The sequence below is a fragment of the Ceratosolen solmsi genome, unplaced genomic scaffold (assembly GCF_000503995.2).
Source record: "Ceratosolen solmsi marchali unplaced genomic scaffold, CerSol_1.0 scaffold10, whole genome shotgun sequence".
Taxonomy (NCBI): Eukaryota; Metazoa; Arthropoda; class Insecta; order Hymenoptera; family Agaonidae; genus Ceratosolen; species Ceratosolen solmsi.
The window spans coordinates 16,416,654-16,440,026 of NW_011948412.1; the positions used below are offsets into that span (position 1 = coordinate 16,416,654).

Genomic DNA, 23,373 nt, shown 5'->3' on the forward strand with positions numbered 1-23,373 from the left:
TTCTCATGAGGTCATATGGCTTATATGAGGGTTCTCTAACAGAAGAATTCAATTAAATATATCAGAATGTGATTTTTGCTTTTGTTTTATGCATTTATACACTAATGAAATTTTATCTACGTAGTTGTATTTAATGACACTGACTTACAAGTGCATAAAACAAACTTATGAACAAGGAAAGAGGTAAAAATGTATTTTATTTCAAATTAAAATAAATATTAAAAGACGGTGTTTTTAAATAAATATGTAAATATTTGGGTTTAATATTATTTTATCCTAAAGCCCCATTGCGCTTTTAGTGTTCGGCTTCATTTTTCTACTTCGCTACATAATACAATTTTTTAGAAATAATAAATATTTATCTAGACCTCAAATACTGAATTATGATTTTTCCAACAATGAATTAAGAAGTGATTTAAAATCATTACTTAATCAATTTTTTTCATATACTTTGAATCAACTTTATTTATTTATTAACATATGTAAGTTTAGTTATTTAATAAAAGTTTCTCTGTAGGATTTCACTTTAAATCCTTTGGATCATTGTATCTTATTATTTATAATTATTTATAATAGGTTCCAGACAAATATTAACCAATTTATAGAACAATGCTATCTACAAAACTGATAAAAACATTTCTTTATTTCAAGTAAATTTATTAAATCAAATGAATAGAGAATATTCAAAAGTAACTCAATAGCAAAATAATTATAACTTGTTTTTTTTAACAATTTTATCATACTTTACAATATAGTCGAGATTGCTATTATCTTGATAGCTGTTTACATCTTTTATAAAAACATTATTGTACTTTATTGTACTTTATTGTACTTTAAATTATTTCTTATTCTTCCTATTTCCAAATATTAATATACAGAATTTCTAATCATAGTTATATTTTATGTATTATATAATAATTATTAATTAAATCTTCGTTTTCTCATCTCCCTACTGAGAATTCAATGCAATCGACATAAACGAGATAGAATCCATATTCACACGTCATGGCTGAAAATTCTCCATTTGCATATTCATTAAATGCAAATTCATTTTGTACCTCTATATATCTTGTTTGCTTTACATATATCCGGGTCTTATTAAACAAAAAGCGAGATTTTACATTCTAAAGAAGCAAAAAATATTCACCCAAATTTACTTGATAGAAGATTTTCGAATTTGCTATCTGAAATGTAATTGTTTACATAATTAAATATTTAAAACGTAAAACGAAGTTAAGACGTATTAATTTACATTATATTATTATTTAATAAAGTATAATAATGAATATTTTTCGTAGCCAAATTTATAATATATGCAAGCTACCATTGTAATTCTACACAAGATTAGTTTGCATCGCGGAAGCTCAGTATTTGTACATTTTACACAATTCTTTATGTGTTATGTGCTCACATTTACTTTTGTATATATATATATATATATATATATATATATATATATATATATATTTATTCCTGTCATAAGCTAATTTACTGGGAATCCTTCCACATTTACAACTGAGGTATAATGTTTATTTGTATCAGAATTTTGAAAATTATTCTGATATATACACTTTGTCTGAAAAAAAACTTTTGTAAGTATATTTGCAACTATACAACATATTGTGCTACGCTCATTGTACAAAATCTGGTATATATTCAAGTTATATGGTAGTAACATCGAACACACTAAATAAAATAAAACTTATTCCTATTAACCTATTAACCGTAAGCAAAATATAAAATTAATTATTAATTTGTTTTTAAATTATTATATTCTATAAGTACGCGTAAAAATACATATGTGTATATTGAGAGGGAGAGAGACAGAGAGTTTTAAATATATTTTTAACGAGTTGTAAATATAGAAAAAATAATAATTATAAGGTCTCACTGCTTATTATAATAGTACTATATATTCCATTGGTACTATTATATATTTGATACTTTATTTCATTTAAAGTTATTAATTATAAATTATTCTTATTCATTTAAAATCATTAATTATAATATTTACAGACTTATTTGTTAATATTTTATTTTCAATACTGCTGTATAAAAAAATGTAAAAATTATTATATTCGTTATTTGGCTAAATATATTCTGTTCTGATGATAATGTTTATTACTTAAATATGTATTTCTAATCGAAAATGAGTTTGAAAATTTTATAAAAAATTTTACATCTACAATATCCTATCTTAGAAATAAAACATTTTTTTTAATTGTGCATTTAAATTATTACGGTTGTTTGAAGAAAAAAATCGATCAGGATATATTTAAGCTTGAAAAAAAGATCAAAGAAAAATTAAATAACAATTTAAGTACGTCATCCTGATTGTAAGTTGATTTTTGTATAGGAATATTCTTAGATTAATCTTAACGCCGGTTCTATTAAGTTGTCAATGTCCTCTGCGTCTGCCAATATCAGTTTGAAAAATTTCATCATCTAGAAATGGCTCATATCGAATTTTTTTTATTAGAGATTTTTACGAAACTTTGATTGTCATATATCCATTGTGTAATATCGTATGCATACTCGTTATATGTATAATTTTTATATAAAAGATAACATTTATTTTACTTAAATATTAAAACGGTAATAAAAATAATTATCTATTACGAAGGAAATCGATTTAATATTTTAAATCATAATTTATCCTATTGTAAATATTTTAAAAGATTATTTTGATATATTTTTTATATGTCAATGCGTGCATATGATTAAAAATTCAAAAATTGCTTTATTAGCATATTATATTATGAAATTTTTTAATTTTATTTTCATCTACACAAACTCATGTGTTATAAAACTCAATGAGTATAACTGAATACTAATATAGAAGAAAAAATTATAAAGGACTTGAGGAGGAATAGAATATTATATCCTCTTATTAGATGGGCTTTCTCTCACTTTTAAGCGTATTCCACTTGTTAGCTGAAATCCATATAACAGTGAGAATTTTGCCGCAGGTCATACGGAGTATCTACGCGGCTGCATGGCCGACATTGTTTACAATGGGATATATGTAATTGAACATGCGCGCAGTCGTAAAAATTCTACTGAAGCCACCTCCGTTAGCTGGAGCTGTTCTGCAGAATTTGAAGCTACCACAAGGACAGATATCAGCTTCGTCGAGGACGGCGCCTTTGCTGCTATACCACGTGCTATTCCTCGCTCAGGAACGAGGTAATGTTCATTTATTTTATATTTCAATTTAGCCTTGTTCTAGGTAGTTTTTAAGCGACCAAACTTATCTCGATGGCACTCGAAATTGTAAACAAAATTTTGTCCATTGTTTGGATGAAAGAATGTTAAAATTTAGAATAATAGGTGTTCGCACATTTTATTTGAATAACCACTGTTACAAAATTTCTTATATCCTTGAAGCCATGAAATTTAAATTTTTTGTAGTTGAAAATCTTAAATGAAACTAATTAGATATTGATCAATTGATGAAATGAAAATCTTAAATGAAATTAATTAGATAAATGAAACTAATAGATACATTTTTTGGTGATTCTTTATTTATAGTAAATTATAATAGTTTCATTTTTCACTGACATATATAAACAATATTATCCACATACGCGCGCGTGCGCGCGCACGCACACTCACGCATTTATACATATTTGCTAATTAAGATATTTTTTATGAAATTTTGAACATAAATTTATTTAATATAAATTTTTTTAATTTATCTTTATTTTATGACTATTTCACATTATACTCTTTTTTTCTCGGAAAATCCTTTAAGATATTTACAATAGATTAAAAACTCATTAAAGCTAATAAAAACTTTGTATCCATATGCAAAAATGTTCAGAAAATTGAAGTAATGGATACTTCATATTTTTAAGTTTTTAAATATTTCATCGTTCAAAACAATAAAATTCTAATTATTATTTTATTAACTTAAAATGATTTATTCATTAAACTTTTTTATAATTTATTTTATAATTTTTTGTTAACGTTTAAATTACGAAAACTCACACTAAGTGTCTAAAAATATAATTACAATATTGATCACTTGTATTGTTATTATCAATTTTCACTTTTTCGAACTATAGTCATATTTGACACTTCATGCAGTAAAAATCTCACAATAATATATTGACTGTGTTTAAAGATAAAAACTAAAATGTTATTTATTGTATTGGCTCACAACCCTATGCAATTTTTAATATCGAAAAATCTAAAACCAATAACATCTTTTACGCGTGAAGTTTATTGATTATACGACTCCCATAAGTGATATAGTCTGCATGTATAAAATTTTGTATCAACATATTAAATAGTAATTCGAGTACATCACACTAACGACATTCTTGAAATTTAATATCTTAATCATATTTACTTAAACATTCAAATACACAATATGTAGTAAGAAAGAAGAATTAAGTGCCTTTCGTATGTAATATTTGTGAAAAATGTAAATTACTTTATAAACATCGAGATTTATAGGAAAAATTGATGATATAATTAATAATGTAATTAATCAAATAATTATGTATCAAATTTATTAATATTATAAGCTATATTTAACACAATATATATCAATAGGAACATTTTATTCAAACAGTCTACTTTTCATCTATAGATTTGTATACTTATGCTGGGGCAGAAACTTTTTTTAAAAATCTTAACAAATATGCTCGATATATTTAAAGATTAAACATAATATTATTATTTTAAATATTATAATTTTAAATTACATAAAAATATTTTATTTTCAGTCCTTTATCATCAGTTAAACTAACATACTTAATATTTTTATGTTTAAAGATAATATTTTATTTGAAAACCAAAATTTCAAGATTCATGATAGTACCTTATTTTATTTGAATTGAATACCGAAAATTTGAATAGATTAAATTTTTTTCTATTTCAATGTATTTGGTTTACTTGGTTGGATGTCTCACAATTTATGTCATATATTTTAATTTGAATATAAATCATGATATTTTAAATTCATTAAAATAAATTTAATCTATATTTACGTAAAATTCGCTATTTATAAATTCAAATTTTATTTATACCTATAGTATATACTTATTCGTAACAAATATACTTATTCATCCAATTAATTTAACGATTAATTAAGCTTAGTTCTTAAATTTTTAGTATGTTAAATTTTTACGGCTTTCTGGTAAAATCTCCAACTATAATAAATCCACTTTCAATTACTTCTAACGTAATTTCGAGAATGTACATCAATACAGAAGAATAATTTATCATAATTTAAAAGTTTTTTGTTTAAATAAGTGATGATATAATTTTAATGTATTACACAAATTAGATTTAATTTTTAATTATATGCTTATAATTTAAAAGTACTTGAGTACAATTCTTTAATTTAACATTTCTCATATTTTATTGATTGTAATTTCATTCATATAAACCATAAAGAATAGTACTTGAGTCGCATAAATCTCAAAATTCATTTGTTTGAAATGAAACTATATTATTAAGATTATTTTATTTAATAAGCTTCACAATTTCTTCAATAATCGGACAATGCACCAAAACTACACAACGTGTGTTATATCTGTTATTCTTTAATCATACGAATACATGTATTTTTAAAATGAAATTTTTTTTTTAACGAATAAATTTTTATTTAAAAATTTACAACTATGGCTTATCGACTGCATATACAAGTTGATATTTCGTAGAAATATGAATTATATAAAAGTAACAAAAAATTATAGAAAATCAAGTAATTTATATTTAACGAAAATGATAGGATTGGAATAAAACAGTTATATAATGTATTTTTTCATTATTTTAATTTAAGAGAAAGAGCACTTTTATTATACTTTTTATATTGTTTTAATGTTGTTCCTAATCAATTATAGTTTAAGTTTTGCAACTGACACGAGAATAACAATTGTAATAAACACTCGATTACGTTAGCTACAATCTTCTATATAACTTGATTTACTAAAGTTATTCTTAGATATTGTACTAAAGATATTTATAATATTATTGTAATAAATTATTATACAAAAGCTTGTATTTATTAAAAGGATTATTTAATCAACACAATCTATTATTAAACACATTTTAAACAAAATGTTGTTTTTGTTCGCAATTTTAATAAATACGCTTGACAATTTTTGTCTTTTAAAAGAGCAATGGAAATATCTAGAAATGAGTATTAATTACAACATAAGGTTCAATTTATAATCAAGAAAAATTTATCAAAAATCTTCCAAAAAATTGGTACATTCTTAACGATAGAGGCATATAGAAATTAATAGTGTTAATAATTGATATTTTTAATTTGTAAATATATATATATATATATATACACATATATATAGCTAGTTTACTGACTATTTACTTAATAGTTATCTACATTATATTAAAGAATATATTTACAAATATATTCTACGGCTTATTATATGATTAATAATAATTTTACCCCAACCAGGACTACAAATATTTATTATATTTGTGCAAGCAAGCAAACATTTATTAGTTTCTGCATTGTTCCTCAAAAATAAAAATATAAAAAAAATTAACTAATATAATATTAATTAGTATTTTTCTTAATCTTAAATCTTATATAAAAAATTTTATAATAATATAATTCTAAATGAAAATAGACACATAAAGATTAATAGAGGATAAACAATCGATGAAGTTATACAAGCTCAATCGGAGTAATTTGCTAATTAGATTTTACGTGTCCAGTTCAAATAAAAATCATATAGTCAATAAAAACTCCATGTCTTTTCACAATGATATCTTAATTCGATTATTTGTACAATTTAATTTACTAATTACAATAAGTAGGAATTTTTTAAAAGTAAGTCGTATAGAAACACGAACTCTGGCAATAATAAAGTGCACTTCTACCGAACTCTCATCAAATTAAAAATGTAACTTTAGGTTTCTTTTATTTTATCGTGTAATTTATTTTTACTCAAACAATTTAATGATGAAGTGATACAGTATGGCATATATTAATTATGAAGTAATAGATATAAGGCTCTATCTAAATATTAATTAAATATTTTATAAATTAACTTCTAATTCCTCCGAAACATGAATATAAAATTATGACGAGACAGATACAAAAAACTTCATGAAGATAGAATAGATAATACCATATTTCTATTGCCACATTATTGTAACTGAATCACTAAAGTGACACTACCACTGCCCAAAGCTTAAAATAAGATTTGACAAACATTATTTTTTTGTAATACTTTTGTACTCGATACATATAAAAAAATTTTCAAATGTTTTTCTATTCATATTTCCGTATTTTCTCTTCTTTTTTCCTCACAAATATCAGAATCGTACAATATCCACACCAAATCCTATTATCAGCTAAAAAAATATCTACGATAATATCAGAAATTGTGAAATCATTTTTCAAATTGTGATGTATCGATGCGCAATAAATCTAAATCTAAAATAAAGGAAATCGAATTGAGAAACATAATCAAGATTTATTCTGAAAACCTAATTTAAATTTAAATATTTTTAATTTGCTTATATGAAAATTCAAACTATTGTACATGTATTATTCTATTATTTTTTAGTATTTTGTAACTATATAGTTATAATATCGTTTGAAGTTAGCGCACTATTTGACATCGTTTTGTGATTTTTTTCGTAGAGTAATGACAATATGGGTTGATAAATTTTTTTCTTTGAACAATAAAATTTAAATGTTAAATTTGATTAGAAGCATAGATTAGAACATTTTCGAAGAATAAATATATGATATAATATATAGGTTTTAAAATTTTAGTCTTTAATTATTACAATAAGTAATTTTTTAAAACATAAAATGCATAACTTAAGATGATTTGGAATACGTAAAGCAAAATAATAATTTAGTTATAATAAATTAAATTGGCATCCGTATGTTTTTGACTAAATGTTAAATTACTTCAAAGCTATTTTATAAATTTCTATCTATATTTTAAATTAAAATTAATATCCTTTAAATTCTATAAATAAGATTATTGGAAGAATTTAATTTTTTTAATTAGTAATAGATCATTAGAAACTAACTAGTGTTTAAAATTGTCGATCGTATATAATTTTCAGAGATATATTTTGAATTTATATTGTATTTTATTTTCATAAAAACTTTACACGTTGTATATTTTTATTGTCAATTAAACTGTGATTGAATATGAAAAATTATTATTCCGTAGAGAATAACGAATGGGTATATAAATCAATATATAAATGAAATTTGAAATTATGCAATTAATTTTCAAATAAAAGTTAAAATATGTAATTTAAATGAGCAAATTTAGTCAAATATTCTAAAAACTAATACCATTTCTTTTTAAATAATGTAGAAAGTCATTGTTTAGCTTTATTCATACACAAATATATACACGTACTTGTGATTCTTACATATTTATATGCCCATTGTGTGCACGTACACTCCTTATACTAACAAATTATTATAATTACTAATTTTGTAATAATTATGATGACAGATATTTTATAATGATAGAACATTATAATAATTAGTCAGTAACGTTATATATACCATAAGAATCTCTGAAGAAAAATTCAAATCAATTTATATTTTATTTATATCTTATATCATTTAATAAATAATTAAGTAGATTATATTTCTTGATTATATACATGAATATTTTTTAATAAAATGTGATAATAGAAGCATTATTGTAATTTATTCAGAAGTTTATGAGAATATTGATACGATTGAAGCCTCAAAATAAATACTTGAAGTTTTCCATATTAAAATATATATCATTCTACAGGTTATATATATAGGTTAATGGAAATATATTTAATATATGTATATAAAATTATTATACAAAAATAAATTATTTTATTGATTAATAGCAATAATTTAGTCTCTTGTTTTATTCACGGATAAAACTACGACTTTGTAGAAAGACGTTAATAATATTACTTAATAAATGAGAATCATTGCTCATATTTTTTAACGAAAAAAAAAATTTTTATGGTTATGTTGATAGTTAATAATCAAATTATGTAGATGGGAATTGGAAATGAAAACTGCAGCGACAAATGGACTCCTATTGTTTAATGCCGGCCAATCATCGCACGCAGACTTTCTGGGTATCGAAGTCATCGATGGCAAAATTCGCCTTCTGATGAACAAGGGTAATGGTCCAACTGAATTACTACATAATCGACCAATTTCTGATGGAGTTTGGCATCAGATTCAATTAGACTTTAATCCAAATTTCGTGGATATTATTATCGATGGGCAGTCGTCTAACATGTCATTACCAACGGGCAACCGATACCTCGACTTAGCTGATACACTTTATATCGGTGGCACCGAACTTAATAAACGCGCCAAAGCGCTTGCCAAAGGTATCAAGTCTGGTGACGTTAGTTATAAGGGATGCCTAAGGAACATGATGCTGGATGGTAAAGAACTTGGATTGCCGCATGTGAAGGTGAGCCAGGGTCTGGTAGTTAATTGCATCTGGGGTTTTCCGTGTGCCGAAGCCGAACCTTGCGTACCTGGAGCAATGTGTTCTCAGCTGGGTGTTAGATCCTTCAAGTGTACTTGCGATCAAAGTCTTTGCATCAAATCGAATTTCACAGATGAATACAAGGTAAGATATTAAAAACGCTAAGATACGTTTCCCATTTTCGTAACTTCTAATATTGTAGTTTTTTTTATAGAAATTTTATTGTACCAATTTTATTAGTATTGCTTGATTTATGTATATTGTTAATAATTTACTATTGTTATTAATTGAACTATCTAACAAGCAAATATTTTTATAAATTATATGCAGTTACATATAAAGAAAAATATGTAATCTTGTAATGGAAAAAGTATTTTTATGCTTATTATTAGAATTATACGTTTTAATACAGACACTTAAAAATTATCGCTAATTTATTAACAAAATGAAGTTTTTGAACTATTATAAGTTCTATTATGTATACAATTATTCTATTATTATAACTACTATAAGAATTAATAAAAACTTTAACCATTCATTTAAGAATTATTTAATATTTTAATTGTATTTTAATTATCTAAATAATCTAATTTAGATATCATTATTAATAAAATAAAATCAATAATAAATTCGAAATAAATATTTAAAATGTTTTATTATTATGATCTTGTTTACTATCAAATTAATTTTAAGAAATCGGCGATTATTAATATAATATATAATACATAACATAATGTATTTTTTAAATAAAACAATTTTATTCATTAATTAAAGAAAGCTCAAATTACCTTATTGTTTTAAACCGACTAACTAAATTTGAATTACCTTATGATCTCTTTTTTTGTCGTTTCAGTATAACACAAATTTGCCAGTGAGCTTGGAGATGCTATCGGTTAAACCAGTGAGTGTAGCGGAGGGTAGACGAGTAACTATTAATGAACATAATATTGCTGTGACATTGGATATTGCCAAATTTGGTTTGAATGAATCTTTTTTTGTGTTCGTGTTATTGACACCACCTGCTTACGGCTCTTTGCATTTGGACAGATCATTGCTTGCTGTCAAAATGCCCTTCAGCCTTTACGACCTAAATCAACAAAAGGTTAGAAGCCAAAATTTACAAGCTCCTTTCACTAATTTCTAGAAAATAAGAGAAATTGATTTATTTGATTTTAAATTTATTCGAATCAATCTATTTCCAGATGATTAAGTAAGATATATCTTTACCTTTAATGTGACTAAAAACCTTGAGATTATTAAGTGACTCTGAAGCCTAACGATACAACATAAACAAATTTGTATATGTCGAGTCAAATATGTAAAAAAATATGTAATGAATTATTAGGACGAATTTTATAAAAGCTTGTAGCAATATTTAAAAAAAATATTAATAATAATAAACTACAAATAATTAACAAATAGCGTTTAAAAAAATTATATGCTAACTTAAAAAAGTTAATTTAATATAATTAAATTAATTAATCAATTTATTCGGTGTATAGTATAAAATAAAACGTAGGATCACATTTTACAGGATATTAATATATATTTATAAATAGATATTTTACTCATTACAAAATAAATATATAATTATCCGCGAATGTTCTAAACATCATTTATATTTACATCGTGCTACTAATTCTAAATATATACTTTTTGTTGTATCTAAAATATTTATTTAAAATAAAAGATTAATTAAAAATATTTTCTTAATTAAAAAGTTTTCAAATTCTAATTGTTATCCAAAATAAAAAATATAGGAAACGCAATGACTTTAGAATTACCTTGAAAAATATTAAAAAAATTTAGTAATTTATTTCATTCGAATAAATTCTTATAAGCTGCTATAGCTTATAGTTAGTAAGATTTGAATAAATTATAAGATATTAAATAAATATAAACGTAAACATAAAACTTGTTTTTATGCAAAATTAACTACAGATGACAGTACAAAATATTTCAGATTCTACAAAGCATATTTTGCACCCGAACAACATATAGATTTAAATGATTTACATAAAAAATTTATGATATAATGTATTATTTAGAATAATAGTATTTACATCAAATTTTTCATGTACGTTTAAAGCATTCTGTATAGTAAAATCATAAACTTATTATCTATAAGAATGAACAATAAGATTACTGTTTACGTGTTTAGTGTGTATACAAATATTTTCATTTATATTCAAAATTTTATTTGTAACTGATTTACATGATATCTCGGTAGAATATTGCTTAAAATATTAAAATATTTTTACTTAGTAAAATTATCGTAAAATGTACTTTTAAAAATAGATTTTCTTTTATTATAAAAAAATTCTGTTTTTTATGATTATGTTAATATAAATTATGTAATGATAATTAAGAAGAATATGTTTTAAATAATAGAAAAAGTTCTATTGCTTTATTCTTCAATAATATAATCACATTTCAGTTATAATTTACATTACATGCAATTCATAAATTACATAATGGCATAATTGATAAATTTGTAATATATTATAGAAAAAACTTTAGACACGATTTTGTATTATCCAACATAAATTAACTAATTTTGTTTTTCTCCTTTGGCCACTTTTTCAACGCGATGCAAGAAGTAACGTCTTGATCGTCAATGTGTATCGGATGATAAATTGTCGGTACATGTTCCATTCATCACTTGTCAATTTTGTATATTCAAGATATTTCACGATAAATGTTCAACTTTTCTTATCGAAAATTTATGTTTCTTATTTTCCAACATATAATATTAATTATGAATGTGAATTATACTTATGAAAGTAAAATTTTATTCTAGTTTTATTAAATTTCAAACAAATATTTCAAATTTTTAAGAAATTATAAAGTATGATTATTGTGTAACAAATTATATTGATAAAGATTAAAATTTTCTGAGCTTATTAATTTTATTTAAATTAAAAAACTACATTTATTGTGATCTTAAATAAAATATAGTAAATTAATAATAATATGCTTCTAATGACGCATCGATTTCGATAACAAGAACCTATTTTAGGATTATTTACTTATCCCACTATTAACATTACTATATCTAAACATCTCGATACTAATTATATATTGTAATTATAAATTATAAATAATTTTCTTTAAGTTGTCCAACGTTATCGATGAGTGCAACTAAGTTATCTTAGTTTACATAAATCTACTTTGGTTATAGCAATATTTAAAAAAAAAACTTATTGACCGAATTAATTATCATTTCCTTACTTGTTTATCTAAAACTAGGATTTATTTTCTTGGAATAGTACACGTTTACTTTCTGCATTAGTCCCAAAAGTCAGCTGCCAAAAAGATTTACCATTTTCTAAAAACTTGTTCTGAAACCAGCGGGACGCCTCCTCCGCCTCCAAAAATACACGATGTCACTTGCAATACAGATGTAACGTATATTGCAAGACGAAAGGAAGATGATATTTCTAACTTTAGAAGTACGCCTCCCGCGCTCCTAATGCACAAGAAACTACTTCTATTTATAAGTAAATGTTGACTACTTTACCGCTCATTACCCGTTCTTTTTTCTCTCTAGCTCTTGAAACGAGAAATTATTCGCGACTATATAGGCGTAGATTCAGATTATCTTCAAGGCTATCTCTTTGTTCTTGTTCTAATTTATGCAATGTTCTTTTTATTTCCTTACACAAGAATTTACCATACGGTATTTTCATATCCATAAATTTTCTTTCTATTTTACTTATTTAGATCGGCTACTTAATAATTTTAGTTTTATATGTATTGAGGTTAGAATTCTGAATTGTTTTTAAATATTGTTAAGGTTCTTATAACATTACTTCAATAATAAACTTTTTAAATTATCTAGTATTTTTTTTTCAAAAGAATTTTTTCAAATTCTATTTTTTCAACGGATTTATTCTACAAAAAACTGTATTTTTTCATTCGATCTCGGTTCTTAAAAGCTCGATAGGATTAATTTTATCTTACAACTTACATTAATTAATCTTAAAATTTTAGTTCTATTATTTATTTCCATTACGGTATACATTATCGAGATTTGCTCGCCTTTCTTTCCTAAATATGACTAGCACCGAAATTTCAGTGAAAGTAAATATCCATAATACATATGACAAAAAAAAAAAAAAAAAAAAAAAAAATAAAAATTCAAAAAAAAAAAAACAAAAAAAAAACAAAAAAAAAACAAAAAAAAAACAAAAATCAAAAAGAGAAAATCATTCTAATATTAATAGTAAGCAGTACGTAATGAATACATCAAATTTAAATATTACAATTAACGTTTTTGTTACAAATGATTCGCAAATAAGGATATGAAATTTAATGCATCTTTCAATCATTTTATACGTTCAATAAATTAAAGAATAAGAGATGAAAACATTTTCGATATCAAAGATAAAAATGTTCAAGTTCAAACAAAGATGATTTATTTTTGTGAAATTAATAAACGATAGATATTAAGAAAATATATTTTATAATTTTGTTTACATTTAACATTATTATACTATTGTAAAAAATTTAATTGTAAAAATATAAAAAAAAAATAATAAAAATAGATAATATATATATATATATATATATATATATATATATTTCGCTAATTATTATTAAAAAAACTTTATTAAGAATATTATATTAATTTATTAAATGAATAGTAACGTTTATTGTATTTATTTTATAAAGAATAGACAAAATTTCTTATTAAATAAATTTTTTCAACCATTTATAAATTTATTACACTTACATACCATAAATAAATCATATCTTGCACTTTATATACAAATTTTACTAATTTAAATCAGAATAAATTATTTATTCAACTATTGTTTATAGATTACAAATATTACACAACATTACACAAAAATATTATACAAATACTTACAAAAGTCCAATGATATAACAATACTTCCGAAAAGGGAAATGGCATATAAAAAGTTAAAAAAATTCCTAAATGGATTATTTAAAATATATATAATAATTAATATTTCAGATATTTTATCAACACGATGGAGGCGAGACTATAGAAGATAGTATGGTCTTTAAAGTAGCCCTACAAGCCAATTCGAGACATTCGCTTCCGAGCTATTTTCAAGACAGTCTGCGTTTTACGTTGCACGTTAATGTGACTCCGGTTAATGATTCACCTCATCTGGAGATTCCAGTTAATTCAATACTGAAATTGGCTCAAGTAAGTTTATTTATTCAACATTGTGATTTTAAGAAGTTTTCTTCAGGCACTTGATTAATTCATACTGAATTGTTATAGTAACGTAATTTCATATGAATATTTCGAATATTTATTTGGAGATTTGGTATTAAAAAATTAAAAACTATAAAAACTACTTATACGCTTAAATGAATGATGAAAATTTAAATGAACGTTTTATTTATTTTATATTATCGGTAGCTTAAGTAATATATGAATTATATTAAACTGAAAAGCTTCTTTAAAGCTTACTGCCTCGACAGTCTAAAAGTTTTATTACTAGAGTAATATAATAGTACAGTGTATTATTGATATAAATAATATTAATAAATTAATAAAAAACAAAATTATAATTAATTTAAGACAAATACATATAGAAAAAAAGAAACTACTTTTTTAAAATAATATTTCCATATATTCAAATCACGCCGAAACGATGTATTAAACTATTAGTTTAATTGTTTGTAATATATAATTTATTAATTCGAAAAATTTATCATGAAATTTGTAACAACAAAGCTGTCGAAATTAATTTTAATTGAATGAATGTTCAGTAGATAAAATGGTGAAAATTTTTTAGACATAATAGTATTTTTTACTATTTCAAATCGAATAAGAAAATAAATAGAATAAAATTATTGTTACCATAATTTTCAGTCTAATGCGTGAATGTAAAGATTATAAGTCGTTGCATTAATTGGATGGAATGAAAATTGCTTGAAATTATAGCATTCTTTTACCCAATTTATAAGCACATTGTTGAAAAATCCTAAATTTGGACGTTGTCGATAATATGTAGCATTCGTTCATAAATTAGAAGTGGAACAAAAACTTATGTCTATGTCTGTTGTAGGGAACGCGAAAAACATTGACCAAGGATTTAGTGTGGGCAACTGATGCTGACACACCCGTGGACTCACTCGTATATACAGTCCTGCCCAACGACAGTGATATTGGCCATATTGAGAGGATCGGTGCCACTGGCTACGGAAGTCAGATCGTTCACACCTTCACACAGGCAGAGCTTGGACGGGGGACGATCGATTACGTACACACTGGCAAAAGTAAAATGTGCAGAGATTTTTCTATTTCCTACGTATTCGAAGTAAAAACGCGCTTATAAATTTGAAGGGAATGGTGTAAGGATCATATAAAAATTTAGGATTATTTATGACGTAGTTTAATAATGCAGCAAAATAGGATTAATAAGTTGATAAGATACGCTCAATCTTAAGTTGGTATTAGCTTTAAATATTTGTAATTAGAGAGAATCTTTCAAATAATTTATTAAAAGAATTTTAAAAATAATATTACAGATGTATGTGTAATACCAATTAATTAAATCCAGAATGATTTTACAATTTTTAAAAAATCTTTCCAAATGTTAGTACATTCTCTAGTTTTTTTCTATCTATAAACGACCACGTATATAATATTGGAATAGAAAATTATAAAATTTAAAAATTAGCAATTCACATTTACATGTTCAATAAACGTTATACGAACGTTATACGTATACGAAACATTTAATTGTTAATCTTGAAATTACTCATGTATGAACAAATTATTCCATAATATAGCGAAATTATATATTACTTATGACAAATAGCGAATAATTTTTACAATTTCATAATGTATTAATTATATTATTTAGAATTATATCGGATATCTACCAGTCAGTATATTATTTTACTACAATTCCTAATCATTTTCATAAATGATATTTTAATTAAACTATAATATGAATTACTATTTTCAGACAAAACCAAAGCAATTCTTGGATTGAAACTTAGCGATGGTGAAAATAACAGTCCGCCTCAGTATTTGCGTATCAGCACTTATCCGTTGATTATTAAGCCGAAATATAACACTGGATTGGTTGTGGTTCACCGCTCGTTTGCCTATCTATCATCCACTAATCTTTCTTCAACGACCAATGCTGAGGATCCTCGATTAGAAATTCGATATAACATTGTCAAACCGCCGCAATATGGGATTTTGCAAAGACAACGCGACTCTAATCAGCTGTGGATCAATACTGATTATTTTACTAGTCGTGACCTTGATCAACAGACTATTAGGTACGATCTCATTTCGGATTTTTTTTAACTATTTAATCATTAAATAATTAAGTTATACAATAATAAACAGGTAATAGTTTTTTGTTCTAGCATGATATTTTGGCATTTATTTTAACGACGACTTGGTTTTTTGAAACAAAATTGAATTTTGATTTAAACAATACAAGCGAATGATATGTACCATCAGAATATAATTTAATATAAAATATAATTTCTATCGAGTGATTTATTTATATTTATTTTATTATAATCTCTTACCAATGAAATTCTCCAGTAGAATCTTGTGAAAATATTTTACGAAATAAATAAATTTTCTAATTACTATTTTATATTTTCATTCTCCACAGGTATCTTCACAACGTAGGTAGCCCGCGCCAAGATGGCTTCAAATTTCAGACCAGTGTTCGTGAAGTTTATTTTGCTACCACTTATGACTTTAATATCAGTTTCATTAATCTCGAGCTTATCGAAATCCATCGAAATAGTATCAATTTCACAAACAGTGTCGAAGTTGTTATTGAGTCACGAAAACTCAAGTTTCAGACTAATCCACTTATTACCGATACTAATATGATTATTTACAGTCTGATAGAAGAACCAAGATTCGGTTACATTTATTTAGATTATGAAAGACTAAGAAAAGGTCAAACTTTCTCTCAACAAGATATTGACAGGAACAAACTTCGTTACAGACATTTCAGGCATGCTTTTTCTAACATTGATGATTCAATTGTATTTAAAGTTATTGTTCCTCAATGCACTGATAGAACTGCATCGCTAAGTTTTCATTATTTACCATCAAAAAGTTCTATCCTGTCCGACATTGTAGGAAACATTCACGTAATTGAAGGACATCAAGTTCCTTTACAAATATCACGGACGAACTATCGAGATTTTGGCGTAACATCATTAACATTCAATATAACGGAAAAACCACGACATGGTTCAATTATGATATACAATGATACTTTACCAATTAGAATTAAAACTACCTACTTTACATCAGATGAACTTACAACTCAATCTGTTTTATATGCTCACGATGATACGGAAACAACAAACGATTCCTTTGAGTTCTTAGCTATATCTTCCGACGACGTAGATTTCATGTACATTGGGAAGTTTTACGTAGAAATTAATTTAAACAATGATAATCGACCTACACGAGCTAATCGTAAAATATTGCAAGTAGTCTCGAGATCGGAAAAGTTGATTACCAAAGCTGATCTACTTTACACAGATAAAGATTTAAATACAAAGAGTAGTGATTTAGTTTATACGATAAAGCAGATAAGCAATGGCGAACTATTTATGCTGAACGAGCCACAATATCAAATCAAACGATTTACGCAACAAGACATCGATTCTTATAAAATTGTATACAGACATAGAGGTGGTAAATACGAGAGAATTGACTTTACAGTGAGCGACGGTGAATTATTTACAAACGGCGAGCTCGAAATACAAGCTGGCCAAGCTTATGTAAAATTATTACTTCAAGATGGAGCCGTTGTTCAAACCAATCGTTCCATCTTTTTGAGTTCGGAAGATATTGATATAGAAACAAATTTGTACCTCAATTCTACTGAAATTGATTTTAATATTTTAGAGAAACCTAAGTATGGATTTTTATTGAAATACAATAAGGAAACATCAACTTTTAATGCAGATGATATAATGCGCAGAACAATTATATATAAACATTTTGGAATAACTTTAAAGAAAGAACAATTAAAAGTGAAAGTGAAAGTGCGAGGAACTGAAGATTCAGGCATTTTTCCAATCCAAGTATTTCCAGAAAGTTATTGGGAGCCATTAACAGTACAAAATAATAATACAGTTTATGTAGAAGAGGCTACCAGTGTCATTATCAATCGTAAGAGTTTGGAGATTAGTCATGCGGATATTCCTGCTAGTAGAATAACTTATCATCTGAAAGAATGGCCGAAAAACGGATATTTGGAGGTACAGTCACATGAAGATAACATAGATGAAGAGGAAGACGAATTCGGTACACATTTAGTTAAGCATTTTGAACAAAATCTGGTAATAGAAGGGCGTGTATATTACGTACAAACAACGCCAAATAAAACTCATGATCAATTTGTGGTTGATGTAACAAATGGTATTACATGGCTTCGCAATTTAACTGTGAATATTGTAATAATTCCCAATAAAATGTATGTTAGCGCCAAAAATTTAACAGTACTTGAAGGTAAAAGTATGATTTTACGTGATTCGGATTTTTATACAGTAACGCCCTATTTTGCTGGCAGGATCACAGATTACAGACTGATCGAAAAGCCCGAGCATGGAAATATAATAGATATGAAAAATAACCCTACGAGAAAATTTTCTCAAACGCAATTAGGCGCTAAAGAAATTATTTACAAAAATAATGGGGATGAATTGCCTACTGACTCTTTCAGAATGCTTGCTATAGCTGGAGAAAAAATTAGCGAACCTTTCTATGTATGGATCAACATTTTACCTATTAATGATGAAATACCAGTTGTCTTAAATATGACGAAATTTCGTATTTGGCAAGGTGGTTCAATAATTGTTACGAATCAGCAATTAGGAACTATGGATAACGATACATTAGCAACTGACCTGGTTTATAATATTAATAATGTAATTAATGGATATTTTTCTTTATCTGGTACACCAAGGATGGCAATTTCTAATTTTACCCAAGAGATGATCAATGCATTTAAAATAATGTTCACACACACAAGTAAGGACAATTTAGGGATTTAAAAAAATTAGCTATTTCTTTAATATTTTATTTAAAAATAATAATGAATATTAACAAAACGTACATATTAAATGAATCAAATTTTTATAAATGCAACCTAAATATTTAAAAAGAAATAGCTTAAAGATAAATAAAATAAATTCTTTTCCTAAATTGAATAATGAAAAATATAATTTTTTTTTTAATTTAACATGTATTTGGTGTCGACAGATGGAACTGAGGCGGAATTCAATTTTACAGTAAACGATGGTTTGCACACTACGGGAGCACATCATGTTTCCTTTAATACAAAACCTGTGAAAATTATGATTAAACGCAATTACGCTTTAAATGTTTTTCCATTAACGAGAAAAATCATTAGTGGTGAATTACTGCTTTCTAAATGCAGTGACGCCGATCGGGACGTTAAATACTTTATACGGAATGGACCGACTATGGGAAAAATTATAATGGAAACGAGTGAAGGGATTTGGCTCGAAGTTGATCGATTTACACAGAAAGATCTTAATAATAGTAAAGTGTCTTATGAGCATAATAAACAATTCAATAACCTAACGGCAAATGACAATTTCATCTTTGATATTGAAACACATTTTACAGTTCCAATAAAAAATCAGGTATAGTATGTCAACTTTAATTTTTTCTTAATTTGTTTAATTTTTCATTCACTTTTTTTATTGCTCAATAATTTTTTAAAATTAATATTGAAATAAAAGTTTCATCTATTTTATAAACATATACGATTAAATCATATAAATTAAATTGCAATCAGTTAATAAACACAATTTTTTAACCATTTAGGTTTTTAAAATAGATATATCTGTCTCCAGTGGTGGCTTACATCGTTACGTAACCACAGTTCCAGTTAGAGTCGACGAAGGTGGTTCAGCACCATTTTCAATGAATATTAGTGGAATAGTTAATTTTCTACGTACAAAAGTTTCCATTCCTAATCCAGAAGTATCATTAAAACTAATTAAGCAACCACATTATGGTCATGTAATGCTTCTGCCGGATTTAAATTTAACGGCTTACTCACGAAATGAAATCGAAAGCGGCAAACTAGCATACTTCCATGACCACTCTGACACAAAGAAAGATCAAATAGACTTTACCATATTTTTTTCACTTGGACATGTGATTCTCTGTAATATTTCGATTCCAGTCGATATAACACCCATAAATGACGAGCCGTTCAAATTAGAAATAGTCAATGCCATTGATGTTGTGCAAAATCAGACGCAGACAATAACCAGAGATAATCTTCTAACAACTGATCCAGACACCGATCCAAACGATATCATTTACGAAATAATAAATGCACCGACTTACGGAAGACTTCTTCTCTTATCTATGGATCAAAATTCTAATACAGATATTCACCAGGCTCAAAAATTTACACAGCAAGATATTGATTCTTCGCGATTGGTTTATGAGCACAAAGGACCTTTATTATTATCAACCTTTTACTTTCGTGTATCTGATGGTCGTTTCAATCCCATCTATAAGATCTTTAATATTAATGTACATCCTATTAAACTTAGTATTAGTATTCTTAAACCAATTGATATTCAGCAAGGCCTAACATCGACAACGATTGATACGGAGAGCTTAAGACTAGACACGAATGTACGACGGGATTTGGTTAGTTATGAGGTGACAAAACCACCGACGTATGGAAGTTTGCATGCTCGAGAACAGATGTTAAATTTTAAACACACAGATTTACTTTCAAAAAGTGTTGTTTACGTACAGCAAGATATGACAGTTAGTAATGATAGTTTTGAGCTATTAGCTCGTGTTAGTAACTTTGAGTTTCGTAATGTACGTGTCCCCATTCGGGTAGTGCCATTAATGATAATTAATCAAAATTTAGAAGTCTACGCTGGTGATAGATCGAAGCTTTCCATAATGTATTTTGATGCGATGCCTCTGGCCAAGTTGGCAAAAAGTGATCCTGCTTACAAAATAACTAGAAAACCAAAATATGCTAAGGTCATGCGTATTATTAACAGAACTATGTCTTCCGGTGAAAAGAGAGGCTTGCAAGAGAAGGAGATCACAAAATTCTCTCACTCGCAAATACTGTCGGGATTAATATATCTAGTGTGTAAGAAAGTACCCACGGATGATATTCAAGGCGTAATCGATAATTTTGAATTTATTTTAGCGGTTCCTCAAAGTGCGCCTCGATTTCAGCCGGCTATGGGTGTCTTTGAATTTCGCGTAAAACTTGTTAGCGACTATTACAATAACTCACTAGACGGACCAATGGATCCAGTAGGCCACGAGGGAGAAATGACCATCGCTCCTAATATGAGTAACGACTATACAGTACTTTTGGGCATGCTCCTAGGAGTTCTTTTTCTAGGCATTTGCGTGATTGTGACGATCAGATGCCGACAATCTAGATACAAGAATGCCGAAGAAGAAGACGAGGAAGACGATCAAAACAAGATTGAGCCTTCGTCACCTTCGGTGATGCCTCTTCCAAGACCACCCGATCATCTGCTGCCTGCAACGCCGCATCTTAAAAGATACACCAACGAACATCATAATAATATTTTAAGTTCGAGCACACCATTACCTCCAATGATGCCTTCGCTAACCTCGACATTACCGCAATGCAAGGTAAAGAAACGTTTTACAATAAAATAGATATTATGATATATGTATTACATATCTGATGAAAAATGATTGGAAGTAGGCTTTGAATGGTCAATTGTAGTAAAAGAATTAAATAAAAATATTTCAATTTTTAGATAATCCCTTTGAATGCCATGGAAAATATTGCTGAATCGGAGGTAGATATATCAGCGAGATATCCATATGGAGTAGCGGACGTTGATGAATTGAGCAGCTTCGAAACAACGGATATATCTTGTCCCTCTCAGACATCTCAGCAAAGAATGACGTCAAATCCTCTTCTAAGGAGAAATCAGTACTGGGTCTAGCACGAATGCCGTCCCCAGCTTCAACAAGCGGGGAGATATTCGTAGCGAATACAAAAAACTACACAAAGTTCAATGAGACAATGTAAGAATAAGTCGGTGAGATATCGACTTGAAGACGTAGAGATTAGCGAATAGCTACAATGGCTTGAATAAATCTTTATGAACAAGCTGCGAAGCAGACTCTCAAGTGTTAAAATACGAACTACGAAATTATTGTGCCTATTCGTGCTAAAATTATGTGTTAATGAAAATTTCCATAATGGAACTTTTCATCACAAAGTACTGTGTGCGTGAACTTGTCGATTGCAAAATTCTCGAGCGCTGTGTGATATAAAATAAATTCATCTCATTCGTATGATCTTCATGATTAGGAATCATCAGAATTTGTGGACATTAGTAAAATTATTAATGTTCGATATTTAGCCACTGATCTATAGAGTGCAATTAATATCAATTAATTAGCAAAGCAATTGACGAACGCTGATTTAAAATGCATAAATACCCTACATAAAATAAATACATTTTTTAATTCGTAAAAAGAGTAATGTGTCGATTGAAGTTGATAATAATATAATCAATATAATTTGGTTATTTGATACTGATCTTAAATTTATTTATCTGTAAAAGTTTGTTATGTAATAAATAAAGATAAAGTTTAAACGAATTACCAGTTTGTCAAGCACAAAAATAGCAAAAAAATTAAGTGTATTAATTAATTATTTATTCATTTAATAATGCAGTATTCTTCTGAATATTAAAATATAATTGCCTCGATATAACTACTAAATTAATTTGAAATGAAAGTCTTTATAGTAATATGGTATTTTGATTATCATATATATTTGTGTAAAATAATTTGCTTTCGATCATTCGAATGATTATTATAAAAATGATGAAGATAATGATATTATTATTATTATTAATCATTATT

The 23,373-nt window shown here is 26.2% G+C and overlaps 1 protein-coding gene across 1 annotated transcript in view; it reads left to right on the forward strand.

Moving 5' to 3' along the window:
• The window catches only part of kon (chondroitin sulfate proteoglycan 4-like protein), a 71,520-nt gene extending 48,699 nt beyond the window's left edge, over positions 1 to 22,821 (forward strand). Inside the window, exons 5-14 of the mRNA XM_011497942.1 lie at positions 2,970 to 3,186; positions 9,005 to 9,596; positions 10,306 to 10,554; positions 14,434 to 14,631; positions 15,503 to 15,713; positions 16,409 to 16,730; positions 17,078 to 19,467; positions 19,699 to 20,105; positions 20,290 to 22,119; positions 22,251 to 22,821. Coding sequence (XP_011496244.1) covers positions 2,970 to 3,186; positions 9,005 to 9,596; positions 10,306 to 10,554; positions 14,434 to 14,631; positions 15,503 to 15,713; positions 16,409 to 16,730; positions 17,078 to 19,467; positions 19,699 to 20,105; positions 20,290 to 22,119; positions 22,251 to 22,442 — 6,608 coding nt within the window. The 3' untranslated portion in view covers positions 22,443 to 22,821. The remainder of the gene's footprint in view (positions 1 to 2,969; positions 3,187 to 9,004; positions 9,597 to 10,305; positions 10,555 to 14,433; positions 14,632 to 15,502; positions 15,714 to 16,408; positions 16,731 to 17,077; positions 19,468 to 19,698; positions 20,106 to 20,289; positions 22,120 to 22,250) is intronic.
• The last annotated feature ends 552 nt before the right edge of the window (positions 22,822 to 23,373 follow it).